General features: G+C 31.1%; 2 protein-coding genes across 12 annotated transcripts in view; one reads left to right on the top strand and one right to left on the bottom strand.

Annotated features, from left to right (window-relative positions):
• The window catches only part of LOC123292073 (uncharacterized protein CG43867), an 872927-nt gene that overhangs the window by 385317 nt on the left and 467580 nt on the right, over positions 1 to 20030 (bottom strand). The window lies entirely within an intron of this gene.
• The window catches only part of LOC123292075 (cytochrome P450 4C1-like), a 41207-nt gene that overhangs the window by 15145 nt on the left and 6032 nt on the right, over positions 1 to 20030 (top strand). The window contains exon 7 of one of the 2 annotated variants that reach the window (XM_044872599.1): positions 13392 to 13632. In XM_044872599.1, coding sequence (XP_044728534.1) covers positions 13392 to 13632 — 241 coding nt within the window. Of the gene's footprint in view, positions 1 to 1166; positions 1541 to 13391; positions 13633 to 20030 lie in introns of those variants that run through there. The other variant, XM_044872600.1, reaches the window with a different exon arrangement.

Here is a 20030-nt window from a genome sequence, read left to right as displayed (position 1 = left end):
TGATAACACTAAAGCTTTTTTTTTAATCCATATTTTTTGGTTACTTGCTTATTCAGGTTCCAGGTCGTATAAAATCCTGTATTTCTTGAGAGTGAAAATTATAAAATAAAAATTAAACTTTAGTATTATCAAAGAGAAGTTAGCGAATAAAAGTTAACAAAAAATAATTTAATAATTTCTTTTTTCAGGCCTTTGATACCACAGCATCTGCTTTGAGCTTTCTTTTATTACAATTGGCTTCCAACAAAGACATTCAAAACAAAGTCTATCGCGAAATATCGGAAGTTCTTGGTAAAAGAGACTCAATCGAACATGATGATCTTCCAAAGTTAAAATACATGGAAATGGTTATCAAAGAATCACTGCGATTACACCCAAGTGTCCCAATAATCGGAAGAGAAGTAACTACTGACATTAAAATCGGTAAAATTTTCTCTCAAGACTACTGAGTGCCTCATTTTTTCGCTGCTACCTCGCAAATGGCTAAAAATTATTTTAGTATTGATTATTATGAAGAAAAATTTGGCGAGAGAATTGCACGGATAACTTACGTTTTGACTATAACGTTTTCTATTTTTGAATCCTAATTTGACCGTTTGTAGACCTCACGTCATTATTTCTAGTAGAACTTACGGTAGCAGAACATTTTAAAAATAATGCTTAAAATTATCATGTTTCCGTAAAAAATAAAGTTCTTTTTCAATTATTTAGACACGGGAAAGCCTCAAAAACTTTTGGTTTTGGTATGCTCAAAATCTACATACTCCTCAACACCCGATCTACTTCTTTAATACCTACTTCTCAACACCCTCTGGAGCTTTAGCGAAAAAATGGGACACATCTTGGACCATCATAAATACACTATATTAAGGACCGACATAATAACATAATAATTTTCAAATATACTATCTACTATTTTTTAGGAAATAATACAATTCCAAAAGGAGCTAGTGTATTAATGCCAATATTTATTGTCCATCGAAATAATAAATATTGGGAAAATCCACTAAAATTTGATCCAGAACGTTTTACACCAGAAAATATAAAAAATCGTCATCCTTACGCCTACATTCCGTTTAGTGCTGGCCCAAGAAATTGTATTGGTATGAACACATCGTTTCAACAATGATTTAGTCAACAAGATTCAAAAAGAAATTTTTGTTTAGGTATTCGATATGCATGGATACTTATGAAAGCTACTTTAGCTACATTATTGAGTCGATACGAATTCCATACCGATTTAAATTTAGAAGAATTAAGATATGACCTTCAAGTGACTTTGAAATTAGTGAATGGATGTCAGGTGCGGATCACTCCACGTTAAACAAAGATAAGTAAATGGAAAAAAATGATTCAATTGAAAGAAATAGGATGTTGAAATAATTTAACTTTGAAATAATTCATATCAATTATAACGAATAATTATTTTGTACTACAGTCAGCATCAAAAAAATATGTAGCTTTAAGAAAAATGGTCTTTTCGGGAGAATCAAAAACTCATTCGAATGCTTGTACTTTGAATGCATTTTCAAGGTCACTGTCAAAGTATATTCGATACTAAAGCTTCTTTAAACATTTAAGTAAAAACTTATTGCATTCGAAAGTTTCATTTCTATATAAAATGCGTTTTTACACACTCTTATATGATACGAGGCTTTTTTACACGACTGGAAGACTCAAAGAAGTGGTAAGAGTTTATCAGTCTATATATGAATGTATGTTCCTTTGTAACACACAATAGGCCAAACGCGTGGGCCAATCTTGATGATTATTACGTCAATCGGTTCCTCTTAATCTTTTGCGAGTATCACTAAAGATATGGCAGCAACAAAAATTCAATATGGTGACGTCATATTGTGAAAATGAAAAAAATTAATGTCGGCGATTTATGTTAAGTGGGGTCCCATTGAATAACCGATAAATAGACAAATCGATCGACGTAAGATTCAATAAAATCGGCTCACGCTTTTGGTCTGTCGAGTCTCACAAAGAATCAAACATATATACAAAGGCTGAAAATGAAAATCGACAGACTATAGAGCGTGGGGTATCATTGAATAGATATTTTTATCTTAATTAAAAATTTTAAATTAAAAAATTAATTTAAAATGCTGTTTAAAATAAAACAGTGTTGGTAAAGAAAAAGTTTTAATTAAAAAGTTTTTTTTTTTTTAAGTTTAATTCGATATTTCCCAATTTACTTTGATAATGCGTAACTTGGCCAAAAGTATTTGTAAGAGAATGCGTAAAAACGCATTCGATCGAGAAATGCATAAGCTTTCGAAAAGATATATTTTGTCATCCTTTCAATTATTGACGCAACGCAGTGGAAGGTGATTCGACAAACATTCTAATGATGTAAAGATGTTTCAAATTTCTTAAATATTTGAATTTTTAAGTGTCAATTTTTTAAAAATTTTTCAAATATTTGAATTTTTTTGCCGAATTAGTTGCCGAGTACAACTATTGTTATTATAAAAGTGAATTTTTTAAAAAGTTTCAACCCCGATATTTTAAAAGCGGAATTCAAAACCAAAAAACCCGCAAGCACGCATCATAGCTCATTTTTGAACGTATTGTGAAAGTTTCCACCAACAGCACAAAATATTTTAACCGTCTAATTCTCAAAATAAATACTATAATAATACTTTTTATACAAATTCTTATTTTTTATTGAAAAATAAATTACCTTTACCCGAAAAAATCCTCAAAATTATTAATAAATGTTCAAAAACAAAAAAGCGAAATTACTTGTATTAATAATTCTTTCTTTTTTTATAATTCTTGTGATCCAAGAATACCATACTTGTAATGTGTTGCATAAAAAACGCGCTATTTAGTTACCTGATAAAGCGCGAAGCGTTATTAAAGGGCGCGGTGCGCCTTTGCGCCTGTAGAATACATTCGATTTTTGACCATTATGCTCGGATAATAAAACGCAAAGCCATATTGAAAAGCGCGCTCGGCGCGCTTTTTCTACATTTTTTTTATTGCTGGATCTATCAACATACGATTTGGACGGTCATGCTTGTGTAATATAACGCGAAGCGTTCCTGAAAAGTGCGTTTATTCTGCATTATTTGCATTGTTGGATTTATCAATATTTATCATCATTCTTGGATCTTACCAGTATTCATTGATAATAAATAACGTGAAGCGTTATTTAAGGACGGTATCCAGGTAACTGAAATAACGCGAAGCTTTATTAATTAAGGCGCAAGGTACCTTTTCATCAACGTAAGGGGTTTCTTAATATACAGAAAAAGTGGTAAATAAAATAAAAAGGTGACTTTTCTACTGAAGACAGCTATTACTGGACATATAGTACGCAATTCTTGGCATCGATGTAACATTAACAAGACCTTCGTTAATTATGATTCGTAATTTAGCGAAAAAAATACTAACACAGAATGTACTTCAACTCGCTTGTTCCCTCTCCCCACTAAGCTTGTCCTCATAACTCCAACTTTACTTCTATCCTTGGGACAATATGACGGACTTTTTTCAAAGCTCGCCTGTAGTTTAGAATATACAAGTACATATTAAAGTGTGCTTTATAATTTCTATAACATTTTGTGAAAAAATGTGTTTTATCGTTATATCTGCTGCCATTGTGATAAAAAGTGAACAATTGAATCCGTTTACAGTAATAAAAACAAATCCAATACCTCAACAAAACTCAACACTCTGAACCCAAAAAAATACTGATTGTAACCTTGTTTAAAATCGTTTTATACGAGATAATTTTATTGAAAATAGAGTCACTAGGTCACCGGAAATGTTTTAAGAAGAATACAAGAATCCTATTTTGTTATACCCTTTATGGTCTTTAAGATCTCTTCTGTCATTTTTTCAGCTCAACAGCTCAGTCGATGTTCAAGGTTTGATGTTCAAAGTTTTGACTCTATAATAAAGAAATGAAAAAAAACAATTGACTGAGATAATTGTTGAAATATCGTGTATAGACTATGTTGATTACGCAATCGTTTTTTTACGCCATGTAAGTAAAGAAATATAGTCACTCTTAGAGAGCCATGCATACACACATGTCAAACACACATAACTGATATTCTCACATAATACACCTATATAAAATATTGCATATTTGGTTTTCCAAGAATTTTTATTTCAAAAACTAAGCGCCTGCAAAAAAATCCAAGGAGTACTTTTTTACTTAAAACTAATCAAAAAATACAAAAATTATTTTTAAAAATTCAAAATTGTTTACTTTGCGTTTGAAATGTTTAGAAAAGTGGAAAATATTTGCCTTTTACAAGAAAATATTATATTATATTCATATTTTGGTATTTTTGCTTTAACCTTACCTACATAAAAAACGAATAAATATGTAGTTATGTAATATTTTCGTAAAAATTTCATGGTTTTTAACCGATGTAACTTTCTTTTAAATAATATTTGAGTATTGCTAGACACTTAAATGTTTAGACCTGTAGCTTGAAAATAAGACATCGTACAATTTCTATTTTCATATGCGAGATATAAAAAAAAACGCTACAATTTCCCGCTTTTCTCACGTAAAAACTGCAAAAATGATGGCTTAACATGATTGAGATCGTTTTCAACAAATAAATAGTATATAACAAATTACTCCAAACTTACGACTTTGATTTTCGGATTCAGTAGAAAAAAATACATTGCTAACCAAAAGTCATTTCAGTGAACCTCAACGGCCGGAGTTATTCATAATTTTTTAACAATGACCTTAATTTTTCACTCTTTTTCACTCGAGTGAAAAATTTCACTATCGCCCCCATATATTATGGATTTAGTCTTGGTAGTGGCATTATCATGATCTGGAAAAAATCGACGTAGGAAAAATATCGATAGTAGAAAATGTGACCTTTCTTTCATTATTATTATAGTTATTTGATGTCACGAAAACTAAAACACATATTTTTTTTATTTTTGCATGGTAGTTCTTACGTTAACAGTTCCATGAATACAATAACCTTGCAGAGTACAGTGCCACTGTGCCGGAAGAAGCCAGTAAGTTGTAGCAAATTTCAATCAAGAGATGTGTGTTGCAAGAGATGTAACCCTTGCAAATCTACAAAATTTGGCTACTTTCTTTCGATTTTCTTCTATTTTCCCACTTTTTTTATTTTTTTTTCTTGTCATCATAAATCTACCTGGGGTTCCCACCAGGAGGGCCCTTGCACGGGACCTGTAGCATTTGCTACTCATGCTACATCACTAATCCACCACTGACCTTGCTAAATATAATTATTTAATAAGAGTGTATCACAATTCTTTCATAAATTATCTGCCAGATAACTTTCCTGTAATTTTGAAGTCGCCTCAGAAAATTTATTGGATTTGTAAAAGAATTTGATAAAAATCTTCTTATACTAGAAAATTCAGGACAAGTCAGGGGTCTCCCTTTAAAATAATTTACAAGGATCGTATTATTTATCTAGAAAGAGTAAAATCTTTCGAATTCTTCGTGTTTTTTATGCTTTTTTCCCCATTATTTACGAAAAAATAACCGGATGTTCGAGGTTTATATAATCAACGTTTTGGTAACATAAAGGTTTTTTTGGTAACATAAAGTTTTTTTTGGTAACATAAATAAATATTATTTTAGTTTGTTCAAAGTTTTGATTATAAATAAATATTATTTTTAGTGTGTTCAAAGTTTTGATTACCTATACTATATAATAATATTTTATTATTAAAATTAGCATTTAGCAAAGGTAATGTTTATACACCATACAAAAAGAATAGGTTTAGAGTCAGGTCGCGTATTTGACATTCATTTCAGAACGGCATGTAATTTGAGATACTGTTGTTAAAGTTGCGCCTAACCACTTTGTTCTCAACGATAATTTTCATAGTCGAGACCTTCTCTTTCAGGAGGCCGAGAAAATTGTATTTACGGAACATGCATGATGAATATTCGTTGAGGACGAATAAAAATATCCTTTGGTCTGATCCTCAATCAAGCAAATTGTCCGCCGCGTACCTTGAAAACTTTCTTATGATCTCGGATGATGATAATTTCGTTTATTCAAATGTTTGAAAAAATAGTTTTTATACATTTTATAAAGGGTGACCAAAACTTAACGCTAGAAGAATTTTGGTAGAAAATATTTTAATTAACAACAATTTTAATTTTTTCATAAAGTTTGCTGTAAATTGTTATGTATATTATAATTGACCATTTTGCATAAATGCAGCTGACTAGAAGTGATACAGATCTGAATTTTCTGCCTCAATGCGTGAGTGCGTTAGTGGTCCCAGATTTGTGGTCAGAAATTTCAGACTTCAAAAAAGTACATGGAAAAAAATCCAATAATGTTCAACCCCATGATTTAGGCGGTCTATCAGGGTGTAATCTCTCTGAATTTTTTATAATTTATCTTTTCACATCACATAAATCATTAATTCAAGCATAGTTTAATAGAAAATCGCGAGCTGTAGCTGCTTAAACATTGCGTTAGTCTTTTAGTTATCTATTTTTTCGTCAATGAACATTCTTCAACTTTAAACCAGCTACGCCTTGGATGACTATGACTATCAGATACTATACCTGGCCCCGGTCATAAAAATTATTCCTTAACTTTTTTTAAATATTTAATAATGGACAAAGTTTATACACGTTTAAATTAAAGATTCTGTTGTCTTTTTTATATAAAAATTATACGAAATTTTCTTTCGGTAGACTTATTAAATAGAGCTAAATTTGGTGAAAATAAATTTTATTAACACCAATGCCCCAATTTTTACGGATCGCTTTTGGAAATCTTTTTATAACATCTTGACCTGATTACGTAACGATTGCTGCAAATCTGATATCACTGTTAACCTTTCATTCACCAGAAATTGTGAACATAAATATACCCTTGAGCGAACGAACACACATGCGTAACGCACAGAAACGTTTTTAACATTATTATTAACATGCCAGGATAATCAAATAATTGCGATTGTGTTGTTGGTAACAGTGATTGTTGTTGGTGTAATGCTTACCCAATTATTGGAAATGGGCCATCATTATATGGATCTAATGAAGGTTAAATTTATAGAAAGTAGTCATTGACGCAGCTAGGTGGGCCCCCGTGCATAAAGAACAAGTCGTGGATAGAGTCTGGTGCGACCCTTGAATGTCTGGTCCATACGAAGAACTACCCAATATAATAAAAAGATACAAATTTAAAAAAAATAAAAACTCGACCAACTCGAAAAGACTCGACCGAAGGCTGCATAAATGGAAAAAAATAATTTTCAACAAAATTCCCAGTCAAATTCACAATCGCTTCCGCGCTTTAATTTTTGAAAATTCGTTCAAATCCAAGTTTGATGCGGCTTTGTTGTCTATCGCAATTAAAATCAATATTATTTCATAATAAAATATTTTAGTTCTTATAAAAGGTCATTTGTCAATTTAAACTTTAGAAATCTATTATTTAACTTTTAATAAAGTTTAGAGTTATTATAGATAACTCTATATATAGGTTGTGTTGCAACCTGTTTCATACATTTTTATTATCAGAAATAATGGTAAAAAATAGCACATGCTTATCAAAGATGTTAAGCGCAAGTGTTGAAAGTCGTAACTTAAGAGTTCTGCTATTGTTCATTTAACATCATTAAAAAAATGGTTGTGAACAGCTTCGAAGTTTACCTCCTCCTGTCTTATCAATTCATAGGCAAACTTCTGAGCTTCGAGGCCCTGGTGCACTGAACAGATTAGCCCTATGATAGCTACGCCACTGAAAGCAGTGCAAAAACACAAATAAAGGTCGTTTTTCTCTTTTCAGAGCCGTCACATAACTTATTAGATATATGTCTTCAGTATGAAAAATCGTTGATATGATTTGGGGTAGGCTCAATACCAATAGTTATACTGTTAGATCCAGAAGTATTTCAAGAAGTTTTAACAAACTCTCTCCAAATACTCTTTTTGAATCATATTTTCAAAAACAAGTATGAAACACGGAAGGTACTAAAGTCTTGGTTCCAGAATGGAAACGTGGAATTCTTTAATGGTGTGCATTACACAAACAAAAACTGTACAAAAAATATAATAATAAATTCATTCAAACCAATAAAAAACAAAAAAATTTCATAAAAACAGATTCTAAAACATTAATCTAAAATTAAGTGAGTGATATACATTTTTGGTTGTGGATAGACAGTTACGCTTTACAGATAACTTTTGCGTTTTTTAAGTATATATTTTAAATACAAAACCACATCTTGTAAAATCCGAGGGTCATAAATTTTGAGCATATATTCGGCTTTATACATGGTATGCTCAGGAAAGTTGTTTGATTCATAAATTAATTTTTTTCTGTGGTGTTAAAAAAAAAATTATTATTATTTCTATTACAATGGCAAACAATTGGTGCTTCTTTCGTAATGAAACTTTTTTCAGCCAAATATCTTTAGAACTATTGCTTCAACACCGTGACGGATCCACCAATATGGGCATGATGGGTATGCTCATCAACTAAATAGACTTATGATTTAATAAAAATTAAAAAAAAAAAAAAAAAAACAATGAATCGCTTTAAATAGTTAGTCTATTGTTATTAATTTCATATTAAAACTTCATCTTATAATTTTTGGGGGGAATATGTTCTTTTGTTTAAAAATCCGTTTCAAAGCATGTAGATTCAAAAAATCGGAAAAAAAATCTTAGCCAAGTCGGTAGACGAATACTTTCGGAAATCAATTTACATATGCCTTTATTCGATTCAGATATCAATGAACCAAATGTTGATGTCAAGTACTTGTATATCGATATTCAGGCAGTGAAAAAAGTGGTTCAGATGTATGATTCATTAATGATAGTGAATCAACTATCATAAATGAATACCAACTCTCTATGGCCAAATGTAACTCATCTCATTGAAGCATGCGACCAAGATTTTGCAGCGTAACTCTTCCGGCCGGCGTAGCTACCGCTGAGAGATCGTTGTCTACACTTCACGGGGTAAAATCATTATTGCATGCGAAAAAAACGAAAGCTTGAATTTTTTATTTAAGTAAAGTTAATTTAATTTGAAGTGGTAAAAATATCATCAAAATTGGTTCAATAGTTTAGAGTCTAAATGTGACACTGTGATGTGTAAACAATCGCACATTTACTTTTACTACAGTAAATAAGCCGGAAAATACCATCAAATGTGGAAAAGTGGTGGAACAGCTCCGATTTCAAAAATTTTTTGTGTACGTGTTCCTTAGACCTCTAGGAACATTCAGCCGCACTAACCTTGGCATTGGAAAAAAAACTGAGAAAGTTAGGGTAGTTTTCCCATCCCCAAATAGTAACAGTGAAAACAAATCAATATTTCACCTCAAAAATCGTCTTCCGAGGGTTTTCGAGGTCACTGATCAAGAATTCAAGGTTTAAAAACAACTGAAAATGGTTGCAACCCCATTAAAACAACCCCTAGAAGTGTCAATATTTAAAAAATTTTGAAAATTTTGAATTTGACCTCAAAAATTGTCTTTCTGCGGTTTTTGAAGTCGTTGATAATGAATTTGAGGGTAAGAAGCAACTGAATGTAGTTCCAAGCCACCCCTAAAAGCCACCCCTAGAAGAAACAGAGATAAAATTTTAAATTTTTAATCGAATATCGTCTTTCGGGGGGTTTTTGGCATCGCTGATCACGAATTCAAGGTCAAAAAGTAACTTGGATGGTTGCAACCCTATTAAAACTACCCCTAGAAGTGTAAATGATTAAAAAAATTTGAAAACTTTGAATTTTATTTTAGAAATTGTCTTTCTGTGGTTTTTGAAGTCGTTGATAATGAATCTGATGGCAAGAAGCAACTGAATGTAGTTCCAAGCCACCCCTAAAAGCCACCCCTTTAAAATTTTTCCTCGAATATCGTCTTTCGGGGGGTTTTTGGCGTCGCTGATCACGAATCCAAAGTCAAAAAGTAACTTGGATGGTTGCAACCCCATAAAAGTACCCGTTGAAGTGTCAATGATAAACAAGTTTAGAAAATTCTGAATTCAACTCAGAAATGGCCTCTTTGTGGTTTTCGTAGTCGCTGATCATGAATTTGAGTCAAAAAGCTACCGAATGTCGCTAGTTTTTTTGGGGTTTCAGCCCTCTTCAGCTACTTTTTGACCTTGGATTCGTAATCAGCGCCCCAAAATTACCCGAAAGTCGATATTCGAGGAGAGAATTCAAATTTAAAATTTTATCTCTGTCATTTCTAGGGGTGGCCTTTAGGGGTGGCTTGGGACTACATTCAGTTGCTTCTTGCCCTCAAATTCATTATCAATGACTTCTAAAACCAGAGAGAGACAATTTCTGAGGTGAAATTCAGAATTTTCAAATTTTTTTTATCATTGACACTTCTAAGGGTACTTTTGATGGGGTTGAAACAATCCTCAATTGCTTTTTGACCTTAAATTTTTTAACACCGAACCTAAAAGCTTCACGAGACACGATTTCTGAGGCAAAATTTTGAATTTAATAAAGTTTTTGTCTCTATCACTTTAAGGGTAATTTTAATGGGGTTGAAACCATATTCAGTTGCTTTTTAACCTTGAATTCATGATCAACGACCTCAAAAACCCTCGGAAGACCATTTTTGAGTTGAAATATTGATTTGTTTTCACTGCTACTATCTAGAGAGTTTTGGGGATGGGAAAACTACCCTAACTTTCTCAGTTTTTTTTCCAATGCCAAGGTTAGTGCAGCTGAATGTTCCTAGAGGACTAAGGAATACGTACACAAAAAATTTTTGAAATCGGAGCTGTTCCACCACTTTTCCACATTTTCCGGCTTATTTATTGCACTATTTTGTAATTTTTGGGAGCGAACAAACTAACATTTTACAGATTTATTAGTTACAAATACACTGTAAAAAATCTTGGTCGGGGCGTCATATATTTTGTAAACATCTCCTTTGTAGGAATGCACTATATCGATCATGAGCGAGTTCATACTCCGATTAGCATTTAACCGATTTTCGGGTGCTGTGTCGTGCCCATTACCTTTTTTCTCAGGGCCAGATTCGCGATTGTTTCTACGGATATTTTGTATGGAACGTTTTTTTATGTAAAATTATTTCAGTAACAAATTTAATACAGCTAAAACTCCCAAATTTAATAGTTTAAGAGATATTTGAAAAAAACTTATTTTCGGGACCTTTGACCTTTAATATTTTTTTTAGCGCACATGTTTTTGCACTGGACTTTTCATAGGACATTTCTTGCATCCGATAATCTCGGTAAAACAACTTCACTTGAACATTTTAAGCAGATAATATATCTTTTACATTGTTGTTGAGCTTTACACTACAAATAAAAATTTGATACATATTAAAAATCTGATTTTTACATACACTTTATGAGGGATGAAAATCGTACAAATACCGTTTTTGAAATTTTATGAATTTTTTACTCGAAAGAAAATGTTTAAGAACATTTTTTGTAAATTTTGATCTCAGTTATATGATAAATTTTTTTCTGAATCAATTCGGTCAATTTTACTTATTTGTTAAAAAAAACTAGTTTAAACAATATACCACCGGGTTCCCACCGCCAACCTGCACTTTTACGTTCAGGAGTATTTTTTAAACGGCCTTCTGCAAAAATTTTTCATTCGAAAATTATTCATGCTCAATGATTTGTATATAGACCAAAATAGGTCCTACGTAACCGTGTATGGTTTTTCTAATACGATGGCCAGTGTCTTGCAGTAGTCATTTTTATAATTGTAGGGTTTACAAATGTGTTATTGACCATAACACAAGGTCTATACGCAACCTCTATTTCAAAACAAGTTAGATGTGTTTATAAAATAAGTTTAATTATTTCCAAATTAAAGATATTTTAAATTCAACACGAGTTGCTTCTGTACATAATTAAAAATGTTTTTAACATTTTTAACTTTTTTATTTCAAAATCAAATTGTGTTATTAATATTAGTGGCTTTAATTATCTATATTTGTTTTTGGGATTACCTTCGCATTTGCTATTATGCATCCAAATTTCCTGGACCGCCAGCTTATCCAATTATTGGAAATGGAACAATGTTGTTAGGATCTCATGAAGGTATTAACACATATTTTTATTAATCAATAAAATTATAAATAAGTATGTAAATCGAATTTAGACATTGCTGCCTATGTATAATTATAGTTTAAACCCTAAATACGGACAAAATGATTGTTTTTCAAACATTCAAAATGAGAAAGCGCAAAAAAGTTAATATTGTGTGTTTCTTTTCAGAAGCGACACACAGACTTATCGATCTTTGTCTTCAATACCAAAAATTGCGTTTTTGGTTAGGCTTAATACCAATAATTATAATAGTAGATCCAGAAGTTATTCAAGAAATATTAACAAATCCAAATTCTTTAGAAAAATCATACTTTCATAAACTAATATGGAACACTACAATGGGAAAATCGATTTTCACATCTGAAAGTATTCATAAAGTTTGATTTATAAAAATTTATTCGTAATAAAAACATAACTAAACTTTTAAAATCTTAGTTCCAGAATGGAAACATCATCGAAATATTATAGTTAGAGGTTTTAGTCCAATCATTTTGAAATCATATTTTAAAATATTTGTGGAGAAAATAAATATTTTAACTGAAAACTTGGATTTAGAATTAAATAAAGAAACATCGTTTGACATATTTAAGTATTTATCAAGAACGACTTTGGATTCAGTTTGTGGTAAATAATTTAATCATTAAAAACTCTAAAGCTACAATTAAAGAATTAAATTTAATTTTAGGATCAACAATGGGTGTAAATATTAACTCCCATAATCATATTAACTCCCATAGTGATTCTTTCTTTGATATCGCACACAGGTAAATTATTGATTTTAAAATAAAACACCTTCCTCATAAATTTTTCGTTACAGATTCACTTATCTCGTGATAGCAAGACTCTTCAGTGTAATTAAACTTCCTCCTCTATTTTATCGATTTACAGATGATTATAAAATAGCATCCAAATGCAGTAAAGTTATTCGTGAATTCACTGAAAACGTAAGTTCTAAGTTTAGCTATAGAAATCGTAGCCACCAAACAATAATGACTTTTTATTTTTAGATTATTTCGGAAAAGAGAAACAAATACAAAACAACCAATAATTTAATTGATGTGAAAGCAATCAAGAAAAATGAATACAAAAAGCCTTTATTGGAATATTTAATAGATTTTACTAAAAATGACGAACAATTCACTGATGCACAACTTCGTGACGAAGTTAATTTCATTATTTTAGCTGTAAGTATTTAGGAAAATCGAATTTCAGTGAAATTATTTAAGTGAAACGGATGGAAACGGGTAGAAATTTGAGTTTAAGCTTGAAATTCCCAGCCAATGTAAAGTGACTGCCAAATACCATGCATGGCTCTCAACTTAAAAATTTTTTACATTAGGCTTTCGAAACATCAGCAAATGCTCTAAGCTATGTTTTATTAAATTTGGCTGCACACAAGGACATACAAACTAAAGTGTACAACGAAATATTGGAAGTTCTTGGGGAAAATAATGGAGACTCAATCAATTTTGATGATTTACCAAAACTGAAATACATGGAAATGGTTATTAAAGAATCAATGCGAAGATATTCTACAGCCCCATTTATTGCAAGGCAAGCGTACCAGGATATCAAAATTGGTAATGTCTACCAAAAAATAAATAAAATGAGTACTAAATAAATAAATGAAAAATTGTGATTTTCTGTAGGTAATTATACAATTCCAAGGGGGGTCACTGTATTACTTCCAATAATAGGTGTACATTTAAATGAATTTCATTGGGAAAATCCACTAAAATTTGATCCTGAACGTTTTACACCAGAAAATATTAAAAATCGTCATCCTTACGCCTACATTCCATTTAGTGCTGGTCCTAGAAATTGCCTTGGTAAGGAAAGTCACATAAAAACTATCTGTGGTTAAAAAATTTAATTTTGACTTCAATAAGTCACTAAAATTTTATTGTAGGTATTCGATACGCATGGATCGTTATGAAAACAACTTTAGCCACATTATTGAGTCGATATGAATTTCATACCGATTTAAATTTAGATGAATTGCGTTTCCAATTTAATATATCTTTGACATTGGTAAATGGACACCAGGTGCGAATCACTTCACGGCAAAAACTTTAAAAAGATATTATTCAAATATTTTGTTTTTTATTGTAATTTTAGAAAATTCCAAATAAAAATTAAACATTCAAACGTGATTTTTATTGCATCATTTAACTGACACGCAGACGTAAAAACGCTCAGAAGTTAATTAATTTTTAAATTACCATTATATTGATTTACCATTTATATCAGCGCGTTCAGTAGATAGAAAGCTACTAAAAAAATTAAAAAAATAAATAAATTTGTAAATTTGTGTTAAGCAAAAGATGAACAACGTAAGCGGTGAAGACAGCTATTCCTGGACATATAGTACGCAATTCTTAGCATCGATGTAACATTAACAAGACTTTCGCTAATTACGATACGTAATTTAGCGAAAAAAAATACTATCACATAATGTACTTCAACCCGCTTGTGCCCTCTCCCCACTTAACTCGTCCTCGCAACTCCAACTTTACTTCTATCCTTGGTACAATATGACGGACGTTGTTCAGAGCTCGCCTGTAGTTTAGAACATACAAGTACTTATTAAAGTGTGCTTTATAATTTCTATAACATTTTGTGAAAAAATGTGTTTTATCGTTATATCTGCTGCCATTGTGATAAAAAGTGAACAATTGAATCCGTTTACAGTAATAAAAACAAATCCAATACCTCAACAAAACTCAACACTCTGGATCTAAAAAAATACTGATTGTAACCTTGATTGAATTTCAAAGAGAATTTGATTAAAATCGTTTTATACGAGATAATTTTATTGAAAAAAGAGTCAGTAGGTTCCCGGAAATGTTTTTAAAGAATACAAGAATCCTATTATTCGTATACGCTTCATGTTCTTTATGATCTCTTATCTGTCATTTTTTCTAACAGCTCAGTGGATGTTCAAGGTTTGATGTTTATAAGTTTGTTTCTATAATAAACAAGTGAAAACAAGCAATTGACTGATATAATTGTTGAAATATCATAAAAAGACTATGTTGACTACGCAATCGTTTGTTTTTACTTCATATAAGTAAAGAAAGATAGTCATTCTTAGATATAGCCACACATACATACATGTCAAACTCACAAAACTCGTATTTCTATATAAATACATACTATTAAATTTGCACAATACTATATAATGAGTTTTACGAACTTTATTTTATTTAAATTTTTTTAATTTTATTTAAACTATTATTCAAACATATATGTATTCGATACCTAACACGTTGTCATTAAATCGAAATTTGATTTTCAATTCTAACTTTATGACCTCTAGAGGGAACCATATTCAATTTAATATGACGCCACATATTCTATAATCAGCATACTATCAAGACACTCTTAACGAGAATTGGTCAAGTTATGATAAGTAGTTCAGAAGCTAAGAGGGAACAGACGAAAATTCATAGATTTTAAACTATTTTGTGGTTATAATTTCGTAATTATGTATAACAATATATGTATATATTTTGGAAAAGTGCTAATTACGCACTTTCATTTGATAAAAAATACGCTATCATTAAATCGAAATTTGTTTTTCGATCATAAATTTATGTCCTCTAGCGGGTGCCATATTAAATTTAATGTAACGTCATATAGCCTATAACCACCGGGAAATCAAGATGCTGTTAACGAGATCTCACTTGTCCAATTTTAACAAGTAGTTTAGAAGCTAGGTGGGAACAGATGAACAGACATACATACCGGTCAAACACATAACCATTGCCAGAGTAAAGTCGGAGTAAAAACAAACTCAAAAGCTTACGTATTGTTTTTAATTTTTGTTGTATAAAAAAAAAATTTTTTTAAATAAATAGTGGAGTGTGCTAAAATTAATTGTACAGTGCAAGATTTGGAAGCTGAAACAAAACATGCAGTCAGACGTATGACAAAATTACTGCCATAGAGCAAGGTATCCTCGATTTGCAACAAGAAAATCAAGAATTGCGAGTAAAAGTGGAAACAATGGAGTCGAAAGATGAATTTACGGAGAGACAATTAAAAAAGAACATTCTAATATATTTTGGAATACTTAGATGAAGGAAATGAGGAAACCCCCAACCATTTGGAACAAAAAACTTTATCTTTAATAACTGATAAACTACAAGTAAACATAAATCCTGACGATATTGCAAGCGTTTATCGTATTGGAAAGCGCAAGAATAGATTTCCTAGGCCTGTTTTTATTGCTCTTGCTAGTTATAAGAAGAAGGTGGAAATAATTTCAAACAGAATCGAGCTAAGGGGAACAGATATATCCGTTAATGATGATCTAACACCAAAACAACGAGGAACTCGCAAAAACCTATAACTTGAGAGGGGAGGGTAAGAGAGTATCAATCAGAGATGAGAAAAATAAGTCGTGACAGCAGCTGATGAGGACCTGGGACTTACACCAAATGCAGGCACGACTGACGGTTTAAGAAGAGATGTTTTAGGGCGTAACCACCAAAAAACTAACTGATTTCAAGAAAAACCTAAATGTAGCTAAAGAATATTAACTGGTAAATAATATTATTAGTTATATAAAAAAGTTTTCTTTTAATCGTTTAGTTGAAACCTGGTCACAAGGCGACTTTAAATTCGAATTTGAAACATTCGAACGAATGTTTAGTTAAAAATAGAAGTCGAGTTTCAGATTGGATCACAATGAGGGCGGGGGATGTATATAAATTAAAGAGACAAAGATGTAAGAAGAACTATTTCTATTTTCAGAATGAACAGGTTTTGCTTGGGAAAATGATTTGTGTTCTATGTAATGGAATTGAAACAGTCGAACATCTTATAGAGGAGTGCTATGGGACAGTAGGAAAAGAAAGGGACGTTCTTTATAGTCGGGGGTTGAATAATACAAAATTGATTTTGCATGCTAAAAATATTGTAGATCTTAAAGCAGTACGCTTCATCTTGGACAAGCGCTTACAATTTCAGTCAGTCTAGTTGTACCAGATTTCATTTTATTCATTTATTCCTGATAGACGATTTAGTTTAAAATTTCTATTATTTCTATGTTTCATGATGTTTTTTTGTGTGCTGTGTTATCTATCTATTAGTTTCATTCTCATTTTTTTGTTATATAATGTTAACAATGTATTACTTTGATTAGCCAATTGGCATATCAATAAAGTTTATTATTATATTATTGGTATTTTATTTTTAACTATACATAAAAAACGATTAAACAAATTACATGTAATGTTTTCGTGAAATTTCATGATTTTTAACCGGTGAAACTTACTTTTAAACAATTCACTTGGGCATTGCATAACACTTCTTCAATTAAATGTTTAGACCTTTAACTTGAAAATGAGACGTCGTACTGATGACTACATACAGAATATATAAGACGTGGTAGAGTTTTTTTTTCCATCAGAATCCGAGGTTTAAACGAAAATACCTAAAACAGTGCTATTTTCTCCGTTTTCTTACGGTAAAACTGCAAAAATCATTGCCTAACATGCTTGGTAGCATCATAAACAATTAAGCACAATTATATTTAATAAGACTGTACCATCATACTTTCATAAATTATCTGCATGATATAACTGTCCCGTAATTTTGAAGCCATCTCCGAAAATAAAATGGATTTGTAAAAGAATTTGATAAAAATCGTCTAATACTAGAAAATTTTTTTAAGATAAAAGTCAGAAGGTTTCCTTTAAAAGAATTTATAAGGATCGTATGATTTATTCAGAAAGAGTAAAATATTTCGGAACGCTTCGTGATTCCTATGTTTTTTCCCATTTTTTGCGAAATACTAATTGGTTGTTCGAAGTTCATATGGTCAGCGTTTTGATAAAATTAATTTTTTTATAATTATTATTTTTAGTGGGTTCAAGGTTTTTAACTAAACAAGTTTTTATTATTAAAATTAGTATCACGCTAACAATAAGAGACATTTTACACACTATACAAAAATAATAGGCTTAGAGTCAGGCCGCGTATTTGACATTCATTTCAGAACGGCATGAAATTTCAGATACTGTTGTTAAGGTTGCGCATAACCACTTGCTTCTCTGCGAAAATTTATAGTCCAGGCCTACTGTTTCAGGAGGAATGGAAAATTTCTATTTACGGTACCAGCTTGATAAATATTCCTTGAGAACGAATAAATATATCGTTTAATCTCATCCTCAATCTAGCAAATTGTCCGTCGCATATCTTGAAAACTTCAATTTTTATGATCTCGAATGACGATTATCTCATTCATTCGAGCTTTGGACAAAATAATTTTTTTATATATTATAAAAAAGGTGTCCCAAAATTAATTTTGATAGAAAACATCACAACAAAAGTTGTAAATTTTAATTAACTCATAAAGTTTGCAGTATATTGTTGTGTATAGAATTGACAATTTGCATAAATCAAGCTGAATAGCGGTGATGCATATTTGAATTTTCTGCCTCAAGACGTTAGTGGTCGCAGATTTGTTATCAGAAATCTCAGACTTCAAATAAATACATGGGGGAAAATCCAATAATGTTAAAACCCCACGATTTTGACTATCTGTCAGGGTGCAATCTCTCTGAATTTTTTATAATTTATCTTTTCACATTTGATGAAGTTAAATCATTAATTAATTCAACCATAGTTTAAACGAAAATCGCGAGCTGCAATTGCTTAAACATTGCGTTAATTTTGGGACAGTCTTTATAGTTATCTACTTTTTTGTACATCATCGTCAATGAACATTCTTCAACTTTAAGCCAGCTACGTTTTAGATGAATATGACTATCAGATACTATGCCTGGCCCTGATCATAAAAATTATTTAATTTTTTTTTTCTTAATATTTAATAATGGACAAAATGTATAAACGTGTTATCTCTATATATATATAGGAAACTTTCTATAGATCTATATAGATAGTCACTCATCACGATATCTCTGGAACTATAAGACCTAGAGACTTGAAATTTGGGAGGAATATTCCTTTTGCCAAGTAGAGGTCAGCTAAGAACGGATTTTACGAAATTCCACCCACAAGGGGGGTTGCGGGGGTGTTCATGAATAAAAAATTCATATTTTTAAATTATGGCTTTTAATAGTTCAAAACTTGGTCAGAATGTTTTAAATTACATTTAGAAATTTTTTTAACCTTCGGAGGGTAGAAAGGTGTAGCGAGAAAGTGGGAAGGAAATATCGAATATTTACAAATATACCTAAGTGGGGTATCAAATAAAAGAGCATGACGTGTACATTACAAAAATGTTATCCAACGCGAGGAAATGTGGAGGGAGGGGTGCAAGTGAAGATGTTGCCCAGCAAAGCGGGTATATTTTACGCCACGCAAAGCGGGCGGGTAACAGCTAGTTATGTATAAACGTGTAAGATTCTTTTGTCTGTTTTAGATAAGAAATTGTACGGAAAAATTTCTTTCGCCAGAATTGGTAAATAGAGTTGAATTTAGTTAAAAACAAATTTTATTGCTGCGAAATTTTAAGAAAAATTTTAAGTTTTAATTTCCAATTCAACACCAATGCCCTAATTTTAACGGATCACTTTTGGCCATCTTTTTATAACATCTTGATCTTATTACGTAACGATTGTTGCAAATCTGAGATCGCTGTAACATTTCATTCACCAGAAATTGTGAACATAAAAATACCCTTGAGCGAACGAACACACATGAGTAACGCAGACATAAATCTAAAAATGGGTTTAATACATTGTTCTGACCATGAAACGTATTTCCCGGTGAAATTAAATAAAAATAAATATTTGAAGGTACAGAAATTCTTACCCGTCTGAAATTTGGTAGGATTGTTCAACACAATATCATAAATGAAATCTAAAAAGTCCTCATTGATCCAAGACGTGGAAAAAATTTACGCGGGGTCAAAGTTTACTAAAACGGGTATTTCGTGATTTTCAGCAAACCGGGAAGTTTTATCATGAAATTAGGTTAGACGAAAATTGTAGATCAGATAATCAAA

Source organism: Chrysoperla carnea, chromosome 2, assembly GCF_905475395.1.
Source record: "Chrysoperla carnea chromosome 2, inChrCarn1.1, whole genome shotgun sequence".
Taxonomy (NCBI): domain Eukaryota; kingdom Metazoa; phylum Arthropoda; class Insecta; order Neuroptera; family Chrysopidae; genus Chrysoperla; species Chrysoperla carnea.
The sequence above is the reverse complement of the archived record's forward strand: the minus strand, read 5'-3'. Positions and strand labels throughout refer to the sequence as shown.